Below are 20,881 nucleotides of genomic sequence, written 5' to 3'. Positions count from 1 at the left end.
ATGAACTTTAAATACATGAAAATCTTATTGTATTTAAAAAAAAAATCAATACATAAATATTAATATTATTAATAATTTTTTTTAAATAAAATCTTAATATATTATATTTTCGAGCTGTTCACGAGCTATTCGAGTCGAATATCGAGTAGCTCGTTTTAGCTCGTTAAGAACTCGAGTCGAGTCCATTTGATCCGAGTATTTATTGAGCCTTGATCGAGTCGATCTCGAGTAGCTCGCGATCTGTCTCGGCTCATTTACAGCTCTATGCATGATAACTTAATATCGACCCTTAGTGCTTGTATTAGGTTTAATCACGATGACTATTCGTGGACGAACATGGTTTGTAAATATTATTATCAGATAGTATATTTAATTCTGACATATTTATGAGCCGGTTAATGATCATATCAGGAGATTGTGATGGTTTGAAAAATTTAAACTCTTGATACTCCGGAGGCTAAGGAACTATAATCGTTTGGAGGATTCTTTGAATTCGGAGGCCTTGACAAGCAATGTGCTAGCAATGGAGGAGATCTGAGCAGGAACTCTCTTTTCTTCTTTATAAAATAATTGACCGTAATTCTCCATCTAAACTAAAGAGAGAAATTACTTGCAACTGTCACAATACATATCTTACTATCAACCATATCTTAAGAGATAAATGAGTTCGAACACTGTCAAATATAAAAGCTTATCTTTTCGTATTTTCGGGACTTTATTGTTTTATTGGACAAATGTTTTATACTTCTTAACCAAACCAAAACCAAATTAGCCATTGAAAGGTAAGAAAGCAAGCAAAGTAAAGCAAAGACCCAACTTTTTCTTTACGTTCAAGTACATCTCTCTTAGTTACCTGTCTCTGTAACCTGAAATGAGGTTGTTGGAAACATGTTGAGTATTCTCTATATCTCCTAACTTCACCTGCTCCATGTACTCTTCAGCAGCTTTCTCTACTGTCCAATCTTTTCGTTACCCACATCCTCGGAAACGATCATTACTTCTTCATATTCTTCAACCATTAGCTTAAAAAAACTCATCTTTTATTGAGCTCCTTGTCATCTGTTTATGACGCCAACTCATTTCTTCATATTCTTTGTCCAGTTGTTTGTTGAATGTAATAAAAGCTGTCGTTCCGATCATCAAACGGAGATAAATCGGGCCAAGGAGGAGAGACAAATGCCTTTAGGTTTAATCTCGGCATGGAACAAGCGCCGGAGAAGCAAGCCCCGGAATCATACTGATCCTTGTATGTTGCTCTGTTACATGTGATAACTAGTTCATTCTTGAAAACTCCCATAAGTGGTCGACTCATAAAAATTTAAAATTTTTGTAAAATTTTGGTATATATATATTTTTTTTGTATTTGTTATTACCAATAACATAAAAATTTCAACATGTTACTTGCCTGCTTTTCAGGGATTTATAAACCAGCAGAGTACTGGCAAATCGAGGATCAAACACCTGGACCGACGAAGAGACGCCATGGATCATCGGTTTTTACACTGAAGGAGATGGAGGCGGCGACATGCTCATTCAGTGATGAGAATCTGCTCGGCAAAGGAGGATTCGGCCGAGTCAACAAGGGCACCCTGAAAACAGGAGAGGTATACTAATGACTTTCATAATGTTGTTTCCGTATAGAATCACTATGGCAATAACCAATAAGTACATTTGTTTTCTTTCTATATTCTGATCAGGTTGTTGCGATCAAGAAGATGGAGTTGCCGCCGTTCAAAGAAGCTGAAGGAGAACGCGAGTTCCGTGTAGAAGTTGATATCTTGAGCAGACTCAACCATCCGAATCTGGTTTCGTTGATAGGTTATTGTGCAGACGGGAAGCACCGGTTTCTAGTCTATGAATACATGCGAAAAGGGAACCTACAAGATCATTTAAACGGTCGGTTTTCGACTCGAATCTGATTCCGATCGAGTTCTTCACCTATTGAACATCTAACCAATATCAAACTACTCAATTAGGTATCGGTGAAACAAAAATGGATTGGCCTTCAAGGCTGAAAGTGGCACTTGGTGCAGCCAGGGGACTTGCTTATCTCCATTCTAGTTCTGCTGTTGGAATCCCAATAGTTCACAGAGATTTCAAGTCCACCAATGTTCTTCTAAGTGCCAACTTCGAAGCAAAGGTAACCGAAGCACGGTACATTTTCATGAGTCAATGAGATTAGAAAGCATTCGTAACAACAGCTTGGTTTTCTACTCTTCACAGATATCGGATTTCGGACTTGCCAAACTGATGCCAGAGGGTCAAGAGACTTGCGTGACGGCCAGAGTTCTCGGAACATTCGGATATTTCGATCCCGAATATACATCGGTATGCATTACATGTCACAGAACTATTGCACATCTTTTCTTCACATGATTTTACTCATTTTCTTTGGTGACAGACCGGGAAACTAACTTTACAAAGCGATGTTTATGCATTCGGCGTCGTTCTTCTAGAGCTATTGACCGGACGCAGAGCTGTCGACATAAATCAGGGGCCAAATGATCAAAACCTTGTACTCCAAGTTAGGCACATATTGAACGACCGGAAGAAGTTACGGAAGGTGATCGATCCGGAGATGGCTCGAAATTCATACACCATTGAATCTATAGCCATATTCGCAAACCTAGCATCACGTTGTGTCCGTATCGAGAGCGGAGAGCGACCCTCGATGTCGGAATGCGTGAAGGAACTCCAATTGATTTTCTGTACAAATGCAAAAGGCCTGGGTGTGGGTTTCAGGATGGGTTGACGTTGTATCATTTCAGCAATAAGGATGCACCGAGTCAAATGGGTTTAGATTATGAATCCAAATAATTGATTTTTCCAATACCTGAAGAGTTTAGTGTGAACATTAATAGGGTAAATTATTTAGATGGTCACTTTCATTCTATAAAAAGTTAATGTTCACTTTTGGTCATTAAATCTAAAAACAATTAATGTTTAGTCATTTTAGTTATTGATATATAATGTTTTGATCATGGAAACTGTCGATATTTAGGTGATATAATATATTAAATTATTAATATAAAGAATTAATTTTTAATTTAATCATTTAATTTTAATTTGACTTAAGTTTGATCTAATGCAATATATATATAGTTTGGACCCAATGAAGAAGAAAAAGATGATAATAAACTTTAAAGTAGAGATGAATATTTGACTCGATTATGTTAAATTTTTTAAGAAAAATTTTATGTTTAGGTCAAGTTTTTAAAATATAAGTTTGAGTCAAATCAAATTTAAATTTAGGATAAAAAGTTTGATCCAATCTAATTTCATATAATATTATAATTATTATTTTATATATTTAAAGATAATTGTAATAACATATCAACTTTTCTTTATATATTTTTTAATTAATTTATCTAATAAAAATAATATATATATATATATATAATATCAGATCGAGTGAGATTAAATGTACATTCTCATCCAAAAGTTAAATTTCAGATTGAATAAACAAAAAATTCGACTCCATAACATCACTGTGTAAAAGGCATAATGCAATGCAATGCAAACTGTAAAGTTTTTGTTTGGCCCAATCTCTAATGTTGACTTCTTTCGGTCTTCAAATGAAAAATGAAGAAGACAAATGAGATGAAATTTGCAAAATAAGAAGAAAAAAGCGTAGCAGTGAGCAGAGATTGAATTAAGGGATGGATGGTGAGGAATTCGCAGTGGGTTGCTTGTTTTCAATCAAGATAACTTTGGGCGACGAATTCGAAGGTCAGATAATCAGCTACGACCGCCTCGCCAACATCCTCCTACTCCAAGAGGGTTTGGAATCTGGACCCAGAAGGAACATTCGTTTGCTCAAGGCTAATTACATTAAAGACTTCTCTTTGCTTCGTCAAGATGAAGATCCACTTGATGTCAAGAAATGTTTTTTTGGATCTTACCAGCCTTCAAGCAAGGGAATATTCAGCTATTAGGTATTTCATTTTATCCCATATCTAGGGTTTTCTTGTCTCATTCAAATTCAATGACGTGTTTTTGCAGGCAAGCTGAGGCTGATTCCGAGAGGTTTGGTGTTGGAGCTACCAGTGAGGCACAGACCCTTTTTGATGCTTTGTCTAACACGTATGTTCATTCCTTCTTTAAAAATTTTGAAGGGATTGTTATGATCATAGTTATTTTTCTCAAGTATAAAGATAGGGAATTCGTTCTATATTGTTTAAGGGATGTATGTGAACCTCTTGAAAGCATAACGTCAGCGTGTTGTTGGGGCATTGAGGTTATCCTGTTAAAGATAAAGCTTAGAATTAGCAGGGAGACAGAAAATTGGTTGAAATTGTGGAGCAGGAGTGTAGGCAGAAAGCAATTATTGAGTGAGGGTAAAAGCTAAGATGAACTGTTTACAATGCAGGATGGTAGAATAAGAAACGCATTTGTTGTGTCTCACCACAGTTTGCGATAGTATTCTCTTGCAGAAATGATATATGTTCTTCTTAGGAGAAATATAGTGTTTAGTACCTCTAAGTGAGATGACTTCTGATAGGTTATGATATAGTGACTTCAGTACTTCACAGTTCATATGTTGCAACTTATATTTATGTGTTGAATATTATTAAAGGTGCCCCTGATTGATGATTAATTAAGATGTGATAAAATTATGAATGTTTATGATCTTAGCTAATTCAGGAGGGTTGAGGAGGAAAACATAACAGAGATCAGTAGGTTTAGAGTATGAAGTTTTTTTAGGATGCATTAATATTTTTTAGATCTTGTCACAATCCTAATTCTTGAATTGACCCAAAGCCTTGATAATTATCAACCTTGGGTACTTAACCATTGGAATCTGTAATTAAGTGAGCTAGGATTCTGTAAGTGCCACTTGTTGGGACTATAGCTCTGCTACTGTACAACTTAAGGCCTGCGCCTTCTGCCTTACTCCTCAGTATCCCTTAATTCAGCATTCAAACACTCTACGTGCATTTGCAAGCCTCTAGGAACTCACTGCTTTCTGTAAATCTTTGCATGGTGATAATTGTTCTCCACCTCCCTCTCATGATTATGAGCATCATAAGCCCTAAAGGGATCGTCTTGCTGGAATAGGAATGGGAATATCAATCACTATTTTTATTTGTGGGACTAGATTCACTAGAAATCTCAGAATCACCATCTTGATAGGTACAGTTTTCCCTGTAGTATCATCTTGTCCAAGTTGTTGTGGATTCAAGAGATCTCCGATCCAAATCGAGCTTTGATTGTTTTCATTAGCATAAGCAGTACTTGACCAATTTTGTATAGAGGTTGATTTGCATTCCATATTGCTATCAACCATCGTATTTTGTGGATTACAGGGAAAGTTGTGTAGTCACTTTCTAAAAAAAATGGTTCACCCTTCCAATACCAACACTGGCATTGTTGCACTGCAGTTTGGTCTTCCTTACACACCCTCCAGAATAAACCTGCTGGTTCCAATTCTGTTGAGAACTTGGCTGAAAGCCAGTCAAACAATTACAAAATGGCAGAGATTTCTCATTGTAGTCTGCCAAAATCCCCAAAGAAAGCATATGCCTCGAATTGTCGGCTTGGTCCTGAAACAAACAAATTCCACTGCTATCACTGCATTTGCCTAATCTGTCCTGAAACATCCGTGAAAAGTTTAGCTATGGTAGAATAACCATAAAAATAAATAAACGAAATACCTCTCATTCTCGTTTGAAACATAGCCGAAGTTGAAGCTTGAGCTGGAAATAGAATGTGTTCTCATTGTTTGTTCATCCCAAGTTTCACTGGTCCAATAAGGCTGGAACCGATTCCATACTATAAAAATTTGATTAGTTTCTCACTTTCTCTGGATCTATCTCAAAAGAGGAGTCTGGAGAATTCCAGATCCTGCCAGCCCTCCCAAAATCACCTAGGCTTCCAGAGCCACTTGGCCAGCCTTCCTGGCATGTATAGCTAGTTGTCACTATGGTTACATGTATGGCACCATCTTTGATTCTCACACATGGACTGTGACCTGAGCATATGCTTTTTGCTCATTTTTCTCCCAAAGATGTGACCTAACGTTCAGTGTTATCTTCTTTTCTTCTTTTTTACTTGGACATATTAGGATTTAGGGTGATATGTGAAGTGTTGTTGTTATTTGATTTTATCTCCCAACCAAAATGCACAAGTATTTTTAGACTGATTCTTGATATCTGGCTCAATGCCTATTGACTAAATTTTGGAGGTACTAATTGTTATCTTATCCTATGGGCTTCTTTGAAGTTAATTAGTTTATTGCTCTGGATAGTTATGCTGAAAACTTAAAATTTTTACGTTAACACAAATGCATATGAGCAGGCTTCCTGTTCGCTGGGACAAGACCGTCATTGTTGTAATGAATGAGGTGCATGTGAGCAGTCCATATCTCCCCGAATCTGTTAGTGGGAGGGGACTCCTGCAGCCAATGAACGTGTGAGAAAAGTGGTAAGAAGCACAAATGGACCTGCATATTTTCCTTTTCTAGTTATATGGTTGTTAGAATATCATTTATTTAAGTTAATTTTCTTTTTGCAGCTGGAGTTTGAAAGGAAGAGGACCAAAACTCGTGGTACTAGTCAGTGAAGAACTCGCGTTTGTGCTGTTCGAAGGTTGCAGAAACCAAAACGTGCTATGCTTGGTATTATTGTGGTAGTTCTATGGCCTCACATTTTCTTATTTTATTGAAAGAACTTCAACAAATGCCTGATACTGAATTGTTAGCACTAATATGATGCCACCTCTACCTTTTTTTTTAGATGAGCCGGTTGGTAATGAAACCAGTACAAGAAAGGGGGAGTTGGATTATTGTTTTGATTTATTGGAATTTTTGCTTTATAATCCATTTACAGGTGCTCTAGATATGTCAGGCTTATCATAACATTTCTCTTTGTGAAAAGCAATAGGAGGAATTTCATCGGTAGTGCATGTTGCATGCAACCGAAGATCTTACTATCGAGTGCAGTAAAGATGTTTGATACTTATTAAAGAAATGTTTTCATTCAATCTGTTAGAAATTTATATCCTCCTTAGACCATATTCTTAGCACTCTTAGAAACCTTCAAAGGCCTCATTGCAATTGATGAATGTACCCTTCCTTGAGGTATCCTCAACCATATTCTTCCTACCATTACTAGGGTAATGTCATTAAGAATGGGGTAAAATTGTCATATATTTCGCATTATTGGAGGTAATTATGTGCTTAAGCATGTTCCTTCAGCGTGTTCGAAGTCACTACAGTGATGATATCAATCAAATTGAAATTCGAACGACTATAAAAATGACTAGTTAGGTACTCTTTATATGATTATAGATTGTTCAACAAAGTATGCGACTAATGAAGGGAACTGATTTAGATTAGTCGATTAATTAAAAACGAAGATACTTTTAAGCAAATTTCAAAAGTTGGATGGAAAGGGTGTCTAGTAAAGTAAAGCATGTTCCTTAATTAAATAAAAGCAATGAGCTTTGATAATATTTTATGAAAAAGGAATTTCTTTTAAATGAAACATCGCTTTATTTCCGTTCTTCAATGATTCACAAGCAAAGAGCAAATGACAAATCCAAAAGCTATATTAATTAATAAAACTTCTACTTTTCCAGATAGCAACGGATCAAGATTCAACAGTTGAAGTAGAACGATAAATATTATCTAGGTTTGTTCTCATCAATGCTTTAGATTCGTTACTGCATATGAATATGATCCCAAACTTTTGATTCATTACTACTGCTACTGCATGCCCACATTTTCTTTTTCCCTTTGTCGTTAACTTGGAAAAATATTTTCCGAGGTGGGATTTTGAGTTGGATTGCATTTGAAATAATTGGATTTTTGGCACCTTCCTTCACATCATGTGAGACTTGTCAGACCAAAAGCATCTACATAAACATCAACTTCGTAGGTATTATTATATACATACATATATACATGTATATGAATGTCTGAAAATGTACATGCATTTATTCATGTGTTATGTCTCGCATTTTTAAAGAAAGTCAATGAGTGTTATAAAGTATATTAATCTCACATCAAAAGAAAGAGTCTTTGATGTTTAAAAGTAATGACGTTGCACAACATATTATATATATATTTTTAGAAAAGACTAATGGTTTCGTTACGAGTGATAATAGAGCGACCACATAATTGTTCGATTTCTCGTCTAATATACCAACAGATGGAATAGACATGATAGACCGTGGACGTAGGTCCATGACGAGTGCATCGTAAGATTAAGTAGTGAAAAATGTCATGTTCTAGAATGTAATGTGATGTATCCCATTAAATGTCTCTACATATCTTTATTAGATATGTCTTTTGAAAAAAGATAACGATTATATGACACGTGCATCTTCAATGGCAATTATAGAAATATTTTTTAGGGTGAACATACATATGTTAACACAAAAAATTTTAATGGGATAAAATTTCAAGGTGAATGTCATTAGTAAAATTAATAACTAATAAAAAATCAGATTTCAGAGTAGACACATGTACATCAGCAGCTCCGCCACTGTGCATCCTCTCAAAATGTAATATGGAACTAAATGTGTATATTTCATATACGCATTTACACAAAGGTAAGTTCTCTTAGTGTCATGATTAAATAGAAGACCCTTTTGTCTTCATTCTTGCAAAATGAAGAGGTCCATATGCACCATGACAAAAGGCAAACAAAAATTAAAGAACAGCACAACGACTATTGCCCACGCTCCCTTGAGACTGTCCATCTCTTTAATGGCATCCAAAGAGACTGAGTAATAAGTTATGAGTTGGAAAGCCAAAAATCATGGCCTTCTCCACCAAAACAAAAAACAACCATCAATCTTTTTATAGCCTTTACTCTCTACAAACATCTGCTGCTTCTGCCTTCTCAAATATCCATGAAATTATTGCAGAATCTATAAAGTACACAGAATGAAAGCTGCAATATTGATTATATATGTATGATGGTGATGATGAATAGTTGATATGCAGACTTGCTTTTACTTTGTTTAGTTAAGCAACTGTGAAGGGTTTGATGGGGACATTTTCTTTTGGTTTAAAGTAGCCAATGGAGTGGAGAAAAATGGCAAATGTATGTAGTGGTATTCAGCTTAGCTGCATATCATTCTTGCTTTTGACAACTCTTTACCCCAATTTGGGGGCCAATGGCTAAAGAGAATATCATCCTTTCACAAGGGGTCTTCCAATTTTGTCATTGTCATCGTATAAAGTCGAAGTTGCTATGGAGGAAATATGAGACACTATAACTCTTATATAAATTTGAGTGTTTGATTTTTGATATTGTGAATGGAGTAGTTTGAGTTAAGAGAATAATCTTTATAACAGACATTTGTGGTACATGATCCGAATTAATCGATTAATGGATTATAAAATGACGGTTATATAAAAAATGAGAAGAATATAAAAAGAGTTGGTAAAATAATTAGCTAAATTCTGGAGTACTGCAAAAGAAATTTTGGCTTTTGAGGCTGAACTTAGGATTCCCCCACTTTAAACTATCATGTTCTTAAGATAAAAAGAAAGGGCATTTGTGTTTTTTCAGTTCAAAGATGGGGAAGAGATGCATAAGTTGGGGACCCTTCGGGTCTTTGCCCCCTTTCGATCCTTTTAGCCCCTAACCAATTTAGGCGTTAAATAAAGAGGTATAATGGTAAAATTATCCTCTAATATTTATATAAATAGTTTTAATTTTTGAAGCATTTTATTCTTGATATTTTAATTTTTAATAAAAAATATATCATGTTTGATGAAAATAATTAATTAGCTAACAATCAATTCATGTTACCAAGGTAACATTTTCACATATATCTAATTATTAACATGACATATATTATATATCACTTTAGATGGCGTGACATATATCACATCAATAATTTGAATTAATCGTTAGTTAATTAACAACTTTTATCTAATATAATTCGTTTTGATAAAATATTAAAAGTTAAACAGTAAATACAAAATTATTATTTATACAAATATTAAAGATAATTTTATCATTATGCAAATAGAAAACAACAAAGTAACATACTATTTTATGCTGATGCGAACTGCTTTTCGCTGGTTCTGGTATAAATACACTGATAAAATAAATAGTATAAATATACTAGTACGTACTGAATACGACGTGCTTGATCTTACAACTTAATTTCTTGGCATATTATATATGTCCCTTATATTAATTTAGTTTTTTTATGGAAAAAGAAAGAGCAAAAAATCACAATGTGAAGACATGTGTTTTATGAATTTCTTTTATATTTTCTTAAAATGTCTTTTAAAAAATTACAAACTCTCTTGACTAATAATTACGTCATTGCATTCGGACGCTTGTCGAAATCTAAAGCTGTAGACTAATCTAACACTTGTACATATACTGAATATCATATCATTAAAAAAAATTAATGGCTAGTTTCAAAATTATAATTCAACGTCTGATTATCTTTTTATAATTTTTTTCTTTCGGTTCTCAAGGTTTGATCTTAATTAATTTAGACTAACTCGAGTCATACATTTGATTTTAGTGGGTGAGTCTCTCAACGAAAATTTTCTACATATATAAAAACTCAAACTTAAAACCTATTTAGCTATATCGAATTGTTTACCACTTAAATCAATCTTAGTTGATTGATTATATTTTTTGATTGGCTGCATTTAGTTTTAATGTGCATCTTGATAAGAGTCCAAATCCACATGTCTCCTATGGCGGAAACACAGGATTTTATTCGAAGATTCCCTATTTAATTTATTCTAATTTAAATTTAAATATATTTTATTTCGATATCAAAGTTTCCCTCAATTAATGAAAAAGAATGAATGAATATATATATATATATATATAACCCAAGTTAAATGAGAGTAGATCCAAGAGAATAGGATAAAATTGTACTGGTGAAGAATTGTCACCTAGTATCAGATCTCCTTCCACTGTGGCCCCTGGAGGAAACTGGGCAATTAAAACCCTTTTCTTTTTAGTGCTAATTTTTCAATTTGCATGGCCATTAGCTTAGTCTGTGCTAACTAAAATGCATGGTTACCTTTTTGCAAAGGGCCATTCTATTATCACATGCAATGCAGAAGACGGTGTTATATATACCCTATGTCGGGGATCTAGGGCTAAATGACAACTTAAATGGGCATTCTATGTGTGTAATGTCACAACAGAACTCGCACCATGTGCAATTGCAATGCAATATCTGTAGATTAAGAAAGGAGATTGATTTTCACGCCTTGGCTTTCATAAACAATCTCCATCTCACTCTACCCCCACTTCCATCTATTGGTCTCCTTTTATCACCCATGTAAACTAGCTTTTAATAGTTTAACAGTTGGAAAAAGAATTTAACAAAATCAAATTTAAATGTTTTATTATCTATAAATCAGATTGTAAGTTAGAATTTACATTTATATGTATATCATAATAATAAATAATAGCATTATTGTACCTCTGTCAAATTCTTCACATAACACTATGCCTAAAGACCGAAGAATTCAAATAAATCTCCAAATATTTGATCTCTCCCATACCACGAGAACTTTGGAAGACATGAAGAGAACATCTTGGAAGAAAGGATCTCCAATATTTAACATCACTTAAAAAGTTATGATCTCTTGATATGATATCTAACATATTCACATGATTAACCTGATGCAAATCTACATCTATTTGATCATATCCACCTAACTAGTCAAGTTACAAGTAATTATCATAATCTTGTACTTTGACACTTATACTACAAGTCATTATAAAATCTTTAGACTAAGAGAGAAATCACCTCACTTTTACTTTCACTTTACCTCTTCATAGATATACAGAATATAAATGCCGATCAACCACCAACTATAACTCTTTACATAAATAAAAAACTAATTCATCTATAATCAACGTAACTCATTTATGATTTTGTTCTTATTAACAAATATCAATTAAACTATGATTCTATTGCGAGTTGGGAGAACTTAAAGAAGAGAGGAAACCAACCAGGCAGCCATGTGGCGGTCACGATAGGCAATTACTAAGGGGATGATGTTCATAGATGAACCGACTTTATTGCCTGCGGGGCCGAGTCCTAGTTCCTTCACTCAGAGTTGCCGCCACAAAATTCCACTGAAATGCATTCATTTTCTTTCATCGGGATACAGTTATTAGAATCAATGGCAAAACTACAAAATTATGTATTGTCAATCACGTACTGACACAGAAAGAAAACAATATGAATTAAAGTAATTACATTTTACATATAAGCAAATAATTTGATTATTATTATTTTTCATTCATGAATCAAACACATACAAAACACTTGAAAAAGGCCCCAAAGACCTTTCTTCGTATGAGTTAGGCCAAACAATGGCCATCAAAGAGGGTTTTTTCTTTCCTTTCTCCTATTTGAAAATTTAAAAAATGAAAAAATTAAGAGCTATTCACCGTGTTACATCACACACACGAACACCATTGGACAAAAAGTCCAGTATTTAGTTAGGCCAAAGATCAAGACGGCCATTGGAAGAAGAAGAAACATAGGCATTTCCCGCCAAAATAGTACTCAGACACGTGTGTGCCACACATACCAAATACGAGTGCACACGAAAACCACTTAAAGAAAACCAACAAACAAAATACTTATTCCTCCTTTTCCATAAAGAAAACGATAGTGATGGCCTTGGATGGGGGAAGCTTTGCTTGACTTTTATGATGAACGTTCACTCCCTAACCCGGCCTAACCGGCCCTGTCCCGGGTGGACCCGTCAGCCATCTCTCCCTTTCATTCAATAATCAATGTAGCCTTTGAAATTCAAGTCCATCCCTTCGTTATTTCAAACCTCCTAAATCCCAAAGCTCTCTCTCTCTATTCCCTAATTTCTCACACAACTATTTATTATTATTATTATTATTATCTAACAAAATCCCACTCCCTTGGGAATATGCAAAGCCCACCACCAGCAAAAATAAACTTAATAAATCTGCAAACTCACCAAACTTCTGTTAATTTACCCTCAAATCCCTCCAAAAAATATTGAGGTTTTCTAGACATCTTGGACCACCATTTTTAATATTTTATAATTTCCCTCCTCCCCACACGCCCCCTTACTCGGAGTTTCCTTTGTCATCATCTACCCATAAGCAGTTATTTAATTTCCTCCTTTGATAAGAAGGTGATGAGGAAGATGAAAGTGATGAGTCATTGGACCTCGTTCTGGGCCTGATCGTTACGCGAAGCTGAGGTAAGATCTTTTGTGGTTTCCTCCTACCATTGTCAACTATCAGTTCTTGCATTAACCTGTAGCAGCTAAGGATTTTTTCCTGCAAAAAAAAGGGATATTTCTCCAAGTTGGGATACAAAAAGTTTCTTTGTTAAACTGAGAGAAACTACGACATTTATTTACACATTAGTTGAGCTTACTCTGCTTAGTCCATTACACCATAACTCGGCATGTTCAGGATTAACAAGGGACAAGTTTGGGATGTCATTGGCAGCACAAAGGATCCCTGCAGCAGCAATGCTTGACGGCCAATACTCAAGAAAGTTGGCCTCTGTTCACAATTAGCAAACAAGTTTCTTTTTATACGTTCATTATGGATATATAAAAATGAAATAACTATACCTTTGATATTGGGCAAGATGATATCCGTTGCCTTTGAAATTAGAAACCCGAAAAAGGTTCCTGTTGGATCGACCTTATAGGCAAAAAAATCAATGAAACTGAATGGCGTTACTGATCGCAGCCTCCAGTCCAGAACCGTAAGAACAAGAAGTTCCATTCTGCGAATTGTTTTGGGTTCGAAAATATATCTGGCACCCTCCACCTGCATAAATATAGCATTATGAGCATAGTAAACTAATTAATGATCAATAGAATTTATAAAACACAACAAAAAAAAGTAACCCTGAAAAAGTTTTAACAAAAAGAAATATACCTGAAGATCTAAAAGAGATGGAACAAGAGGTTCCTCCATCTTGGCCGCTAAAGACAAGCAAGCAACAGCTAAAAGTTGACATGGCCACACACTAGTTTGCTGAAAATTAAAAATAAATAAAACAAAAAGGCATCTCGTTGTTAATCAGCACAATTCATCATCCCATTAATAATAAAACAATAATGAACATCTAGGGTGAATTATATGCACATTTACTGAGTTCATTTGACAATGCATAGACCAACTACCGATCAAAGAAACAAGAATAATATTATTATATTACCAGTATAACATTAATGAAAGTATGTATACATACACATGCAATCACAAAGAAAAATAGCACTACAAAAGTCTTTAAAAAAGGTCAATAATTACGCTTCAGTAAAAGTCTCCTGTAGTAAATGCAAAGGCAAGCCCCTGTTAGATTCAATAAACAAACAAACAAAAAAGTCTACCTCTTCTTAATCACTTATTGATACTCAAGTCTTTTTCAAGTGTTTTATCGACGTTGAAAAGTGAAACATAACTGCACCGAAGAGTCAAAATTTTAATCACTCAAATTATCATTATCCAGATAATAATTCTTAATTTAAGTTTTATTAATCAGTGACGGAAAAAAAGGCTCACCGGCAAGCGTCGAGAATACCAAAATCGATCTAGGTAGTTAACGGAAAGATACGCCGTCAAAGGCCCGAAATTATAGAATGCTTGTACCTGGAAACAAACAAAAAGACCATTTTCATTGATGAAAAAAAGTTGAAATGGGAAAAGTTGCAAAGTTGGAGCCGCCAATCAATGATTCATCTCCGTCCATCGAACGGCTGTTATTAGATCTCTTTACTTCGGTTTTGAAAGCCTAACCTATAAAGCGCTTTTTAGCGAAACCGTGAAAATTTTGCTAAATTGCGCTAGGTGTATTTCTTTTCGTAATGTTGAATGAACAGATATGGTGAGTGGTGACAGTACTGAGGTACAGTTTTAGTCAGTTCACCTTCAGAATCCATGCAACTGCTTCTTCCCGGGCCGATGCGTCGAGAGACTGAGACTGAAACCGAGCCAAGTAATCGCATCCGGGAACGAAGTTCCGTTCGTGTTCGATAAAGCAGGCAATGGAGGATTCCTCTATGCAAGACGCCGGAGATTCGAGCTCCGACGAATCGACGGAGAATACCTCGTCTGAATCCTCACCGCATAGTAAGTCGGTGAAACGATCGGAACAGGACACCGACATATCGAAAGTGGTATTGATGACTATACTATGGATGGCGGCAACCGTGGCCGTTGATCATGCCTCATTCTCTCTCCATAAACGCCGTTGATTTTGTACTAAGCGACGACGGTGTTGTTAAACAATCGGGTGCGCGAGTGCTTGTGCGTAGTGGTTATCGTGGAATAGGAAGGAGGAGAGGAAAGGAAGAGAAAATGGGTTTTAGATCGCAGTTTTTGGTAGTTCGATTCCATTAGTTACTTTGAGATATAAATATATGAGGTTTTATTTGTTTATTTATTTATTTTGTCTATTTCTTTTTTTCTCGGGGTTTGGTTGGTTGGCGGGGAAGAGTTTGCTGGGCAAAACGGGGATTTCATTTTTGGAAGGTAATAAAAATATTCTATTGGTTGGATTTTTCTTAGACTTCATTATTTATGCATTATATTAAATTTAATAAAAAAAATTGTATATTTAGAAATTTTTAATAATCGTATTAGATCAATCAATTTGAATTGAGCATTATAAAAATTTATTATAGAGATGAATCTCACTTTATGTTTTTATTCATGATATCATGAATCTATCATCTAATTCCTAAATTAAAAAGAAAATAAATATTTAAATAAATTAATTCTACGTGTTTTAAAAAAATTTATGATTCTTATCAATTAATTAATACTCGATTGTGCAGAAGTATATATTTTTAAAATATATTTAATATATTTTTATACTTATGTGTCAATTAAGGATGATATTAATGTGCGTGTATACCTCATTTTGCAATATATATAAGTTTAGAATGAATAAAGCACACCAAAATGCACTATTAAATAAATTATTCTTATTGAATAAATATTTAAAATTTTAAAGATTTCTCTCCAATTAATTTATTATAAAAATTAAATTTTATTCTAATACAATCATACTTAAATTATTTATTTATTTATTTTTATTAAAAGTTGTGATTGATATAAAATTTTAATTTTGCTTTAAAACTAAACTAAAAATCATTAATCGTCAAATTCCATTGCCGAACTAATGATGGTAAAGAATGCAGGGCATGCGATCAATATAGAGAAGTCTAAAGAGCTATACAAGCACTTCAAATATTTCCTTATTGATTCACTCCCTGCTTCGAAACAATAGCAATGGCTGTAAAAACAGATTGAAACGTACGCACAAAGACTGAAAATAATTCGGGAAGTGCAGGTTTCTCACAGAAGCCTACTTTAACTGCTTTCTAGCCATTTTGTTCGAAAATGTCTTATTATCAACATTCATGCCAAATCTTCTTGTTCGTCTTTCCATGTCAACTATAAGATTTTTTGTTGGAGATTTTTCGATCAAATTACAGACAATAATTCCGTCTTTCATACTCATATGAAGGCATTTCTTACATAGATTAAGCAATGCTTCAAACATTTGGAATTTATGCATAGATACTCCGATCTCAAGCTTAGATTTGCATCAAAATATAATTGTATTATAATTAAAACTACACTTTTATGAAGGATTAATCATGGAAAAGTCTTTAAAAGTTTTAATATTTTCTTAATTATGAGAATTTATGTAAAAGTATATTTCGATGTATCTTATTAGCAATGTATCTCTATACATACATCATAAGCTGTTGACCCGCACAAATATCAGAATGACATTAAGTTTTCCTCCACAAATAATGATGCGAACTTAGTCGGAGACCCTCACAAAGGCCAAGAAGAACTATCCAAAATGTAGGGACTAAATGATTTGATTCAACTCCTTCCTGCTTTAAGCCATAGACATACATCATAAGCAGTTGACTCCTTCACATCCAACTTTATCGCGGATTAATTAAAAAAAAAACTTTATCGTGGAAGCATGGTGAGCTACTGCAATTCTTTTTTCCCACATTATAGAGGCAAAGGCCCCTACGCCTAGTTTAGACTTACTCAGTGATCACGTTACCTGTCGGATAGCACACCAAGCGTAGTTGATCCATCGGAGACTTGCAGTTGCCATAATCTACGTTGGCTCGTTTTTTCTTTTTTGGGATAAATTGTGTTGTATTCTGTCAAAAATGCAGTTAAGTGCTACATGCTATACAATATTACAAGTATCACAAATGGTGCAAGAATGGCAGGACGCCAACATGGATTACAAGGTAAATGGATTGAAAGCCTATTTTTTTCTAGGGTTTGTTGAAAGATTCCGTTTCCAAGGATTTTGAAGCATGCTAATTAAGGAAGTATGTTGAAGTTCCAATAAAATGAAAGAGAAGAAGTTGCACATAACCATCTTCTTCTACTTCTTTTCTTTTTTCTCCCATGACAATATATTCTAATTACAATATAAAAATCATCAAGGTACCTAAGTCAACCCAATGCCTAAGCTTTTGTGTGCAAAGACCAAAATACGAGTCAACACCTGACTCAGTACCCTATTCACATAAGTAAAGGTGAAATGCAATGAAATGAGAGAGATTAGAGCAGGAGTCAAGAAATTCAACAGAATGAATCTTACAGGTCAGAAAACAGAAGATGTTGAGGAGTAAAGAAAATCAAATTTTTATATGCCTTATGAACCTCTTGTGCTGAGCTAAAAGCTCCTCTTAGGTAAGGTTACTCTGGCTTGACTCAGTGAATCATCAAGTTTGACTCGTTCACTATCAAAGACATTTCTTGCGACACTAAAATTAACCCATAAAGAAATGGATTAATAGACATTTCTTGTGCTGATGTTCACACTGGAAAAGCGTTGTGTGAGCACCAATCAAAGGACTTTACTCTTTAGTGATTAAAGTGATGGTTGTTATTCTTAGAGATTCTAAGTTCGAGCACAACGTTTATAGGAGTGTTTAAATGTTTTTTATCATATGGTTAAGAGTATTTCGAATATATATTATCACCCCATACTAATAAAAAAACGTGTTATGTGATTTAGAAACTTAGTATAAACTTGATTCGTTTATCTATATGCAAGAAGCTATGGTTACAGTTTTAAGTTTTGTGAAGATAACTCTTCAATTGGTTGATTGAACTATTGTTATACGTAATATATATAAGGCATATTGATTAGGGTCGATAAGCCCATCCTGAAGACCTTTTTTAACATTTTTTAAATTATGTTAACGGTGATTACAAAGTAATATTTGTTCTAAGTACTCTCAATCATTTGATAACGAAGAAGCATCCATGTTGTCGTCCTTTCACCACCTGGGCTAGCATGTTTCTGCTGTTCAATTTTTGTTTCTGATAGGATCTGGAAATGGTTAAGCACACTGCACATTGACACAAAAGGAGAAAGCAAAAGGCTTGTTCATTTTTCTAATGGTTTAGTTTTTCTAAATTACTAAACCACCCTCTAAATTCTTAATTTATTTCTAAAATTTAAAATGAAATACGACTAGATCTAACTCTAAATATAAGCTATTGTAATTAATAAATCAAATATTAAGAAAGACCGACGCGTAACATTAAAAAAAATTGATACAGGTTGAATTTTCATGAACATTTTATTAACACATGTTGAGAATAATGATAATAAATACTATACTCCTAATAGAAAAAAAATGGATCGAATCTTAAAAATGCATTATTAAAAGTTACATGAATGAATCCTACATATATACCATAAACTAATATTATTATTTTTTATTTCATGGGTGTCCTAATAAGGTATACGATTTTATTGAGCTAACCACAAATTGTTAATTTGTTGGCTTGGATTGGCGTTGGGGAGACAAATTCGGTGTCCTAGGTTCCCCGGTGACCATTCATCGGTCTTACGTTAGTCTAAAAACCATTGATTATATACATAATACTTTATCTTTCCCATCTCCACAAAAACATGAAGCATAACACATAAATTTCTCCATCAAATTCTCTCTTCCTCAATTCATTTCCTCTTCTTCCCCATCATCATCATCTCTAAAAGAAGTTGATCATCGTCTTCATTTCCTTGCCATTATTTCATATTTCTCAAAGCAAATATGGCCTTTCCTAATACCGTCTTCGTTTTCACGTTATTTTCTTTCCTTTCACTCCTCCCATCGACAGAATCTGTACTAACTCCCGATTACTACAGCAAAACATGCCCCAAGTTTCACGACGTACTGCAAACGGTCTTATCTGGGAAGCAACTCAGTAACCCCACGACGGCGGCCGCCACCCTCCGTCTTTTCTTCCACGACTGTTTCGTTAACGGCTGTGATGCCTCGTTGCTCATTGCCTCCACCGCGTTCAACAAATCCGAACTCGATGCCGACAGCAACATGTCGGTTGCCGGGGACGGTTTCGATCTCATCACTCGTGTCAAGACCGCTCTCGAGCTCGAATGTCCCGGCATTGTCTCCTGCTCCGACATTCTCGCCGTTTCGGCTAGAGACCTCGTTGTGATGGTCGGTGGTCCGTTCTATGAAGTTCCCTTGGGGAGAAAAGACAGCAGGGAATCTAGTCCTGTGAATGTCGATAAATCCCTTCCGAAAGCTTTAACTCCGATGAACGATCTGCTCGCTCTCTTCGCTTCCAAAGGTTTCTCCGTCGAAGAAATGGTCGCTCTCGTCGGCGCACACACCATAGGTTTCTCCCATTGTAAAGAGTTCGCCAACCGGATATTCCACTTCAGCAAGACATCCGAGGTCGATCCGGCCTATAACCCTACGTACGCACAAGGGTTGAGGAAACTCTGCCATAATTATACGAAAGATCCGGCGATGTCGGCTTTCAACGACGTGTACACGCCGGGAAAGTTCGATAACATGTATTACAAGAATCTACAAAGAGGGTTAGGATTGTTGTCTTCCGATCAGGCGATGGTGACTGACCCTAGGACAAAACCATTCGTCGACAGGTACGCCGCGAACCAGACGGAGTTTTTCGACATGTTTGGTCGTTCAATGCTTAAATTGAGCCTTTTCATGGTGAAGGAAAATAACGATGGGGACGTAAGGCGCAGATGCGATCAGTTTAATACAATTCAGATTTGATGATGGATCGCATTACAAGATTTATATACTACTTAAATATTGCGTTTTAATCCTAAAACACTGTATGGAATTGTGAGAATTGTCCAAGTATATATTTTTACGTTGTTTTTATATAACATTCCTATGCGTGCTCTTAACAATTACCAACAATGCGAGCTTTCATTTCTGCACTAATAATTCTACTCCTATCACAATAAAAAAAACCGAGGTCAAGAACAAGAATATAATAACTGTAAAAAGATTATACGCGCCCGGGAAGTTTGATAGCCAGCATAGAGTTATCGTAATTATGTCGTGATTGTTAAATCAACTGGTGAATAATGATTAAAGATAACTCATTAATTGAATTTAGTTGAATTCTTTTTTGTCGCTTTCGTTCTCTTCTCCCGACTTAAATAAAAAAGTTTCAAATCATCAAAGTCACAACTCACAATCCTCTCTATACATTTCTCTCAAGGAATTCTCTCGTATATTCCAACTTTCTCAAAGTTTTTCTATCATTATTTCGAGAAGACCTGTGCCATCAGTTACTTTCGATTTTGAGTGTATAAAATTCTAAAGAATTATGATAATCTTAATCGACGTCTATTTTGTGAATTACATCAAAACAAATTTATTTTTAAAACGTCAATTCTTATATAACTAGATAAAATATTCCAACCATGATAATAGTTTGATCCCGGTGCCGTTGAAGGTGTTAATGAGAAGGGTACGCAAGTTATAATCACAAATTTAGGGATGAATCAATAATTTTATACTAAAAAATGCGAATTTCTAAAATTTAAGAAGAATACGAACTTACATGAATCTAAAGAG

The 20,881-nt window shown here is 34.8% G+C and overlaps 3 protein-coding genes and 1 pseudogene across 3 annotated transcripts; 3 read left to right on the top strand and 1 right to left on the bottom strand.

Annotated features, from left to right (window-relative positions):
* Positions 1 to 1,025: 1,025 nt before the first annotated feature.
* Positions 1,026 to 2,783, top strand: LOC120134359 (probable serine/threonine-protein kinase PBL28). The gene is made up of 6 exons (XM_039150794.1): positions 1,026 to 1,246; positions 1,417 to 1,604; positions 1,698 to 1,896; positions 1,977 to 2,140; positions 2,224 to 2,328; positions 2,402 to 2,783. Exons 1-6 carry the CDS (start codon positions 1,066 to 1,068, stop codon positions 2,750 to 2,752), a joined length of 1,188 nt encoding a protein of 395 aa, XP_039006725.1. The 5' UTR covers positions 1,026 to 1,065; the 3' UTR covers positions 2,753 to 2,783.
* A 768-nt stretch (positions 2,784 to 3,551) lies between these two features.
* LOC120134362 lies at positions 3,552 to 6,730 on the top strand (annotated as a pseudogene).
* Positions 6,731 to 13,026: 6,296 nt separating this feature from the next.
* On the bottom strand, positions 13,027 to 15,296 carry LOC120133967 (cyclin-D1-1-like). Its single transcript, XM_039150449.1, has 6 exons — positions 14,881 to 15,296; positions 14,517 to 14,603; positions 13,890 to 13,988; positions 13,577 to 13,778; positions 13,375 to 13,505; positions 13,027 to 13,274 (listed from the first exon to the last, which is right to left on the bottom strand). Exons 1-6 carry the CDS (start codon positions 15,118 to 15,120, stop codon positions 13,059 to 13,061), a joined length of 975 nt encoding a protein of 324 aa, XP_039006380.1. The 5' UTR covers positions 15,121 to 15,296; the 3' UTR covers positions 13,027 to 13,058.
* Positions 15,297 to 19,063: 3,767 nt separating this feature from the next.
* Positions 19,064 to 20,164, top strand: LOC120134433 (peroxidase 31-like). The gene has a single exon (XM_039150869.1). It carries the CDS (start codon positions 19,070 to 19,072, stop codon positions 20,063 to 20,065), a length of 996 nt encoding a protein of 331 aa, XP_039006800.1. The 5' UTR covers positions 19,064 to 19,069; the 3' UTR covers positions 20,066 to 20,164.
* Positions 20,165 to 20,881: the final 717 nt, after the last annotated feature.

Source organism: Hibiscus syriacus, unplaced genomic scaffold, assembly GCF_006381635.1.
Source record: "Hibiscus syriacus cultivar Baekdansim isolate YM2019G1 unplaced genomic scaffold, ASM638163v2 tig00110597_pilon, whole genome shotgun sequence".
Taxonomy (NCBI): Eukaryota; Viridiplantae; Streptophyta; class Magnoliopsida; order Malvales; family Malvaceae; genus Hibiscus; species Hibiscus syriacus.
The sequence above is the reverse complement of the archived record's forward strand: the minus strand, read 5'-3'. Positions and strand labels throughout refer to the sequence as shown.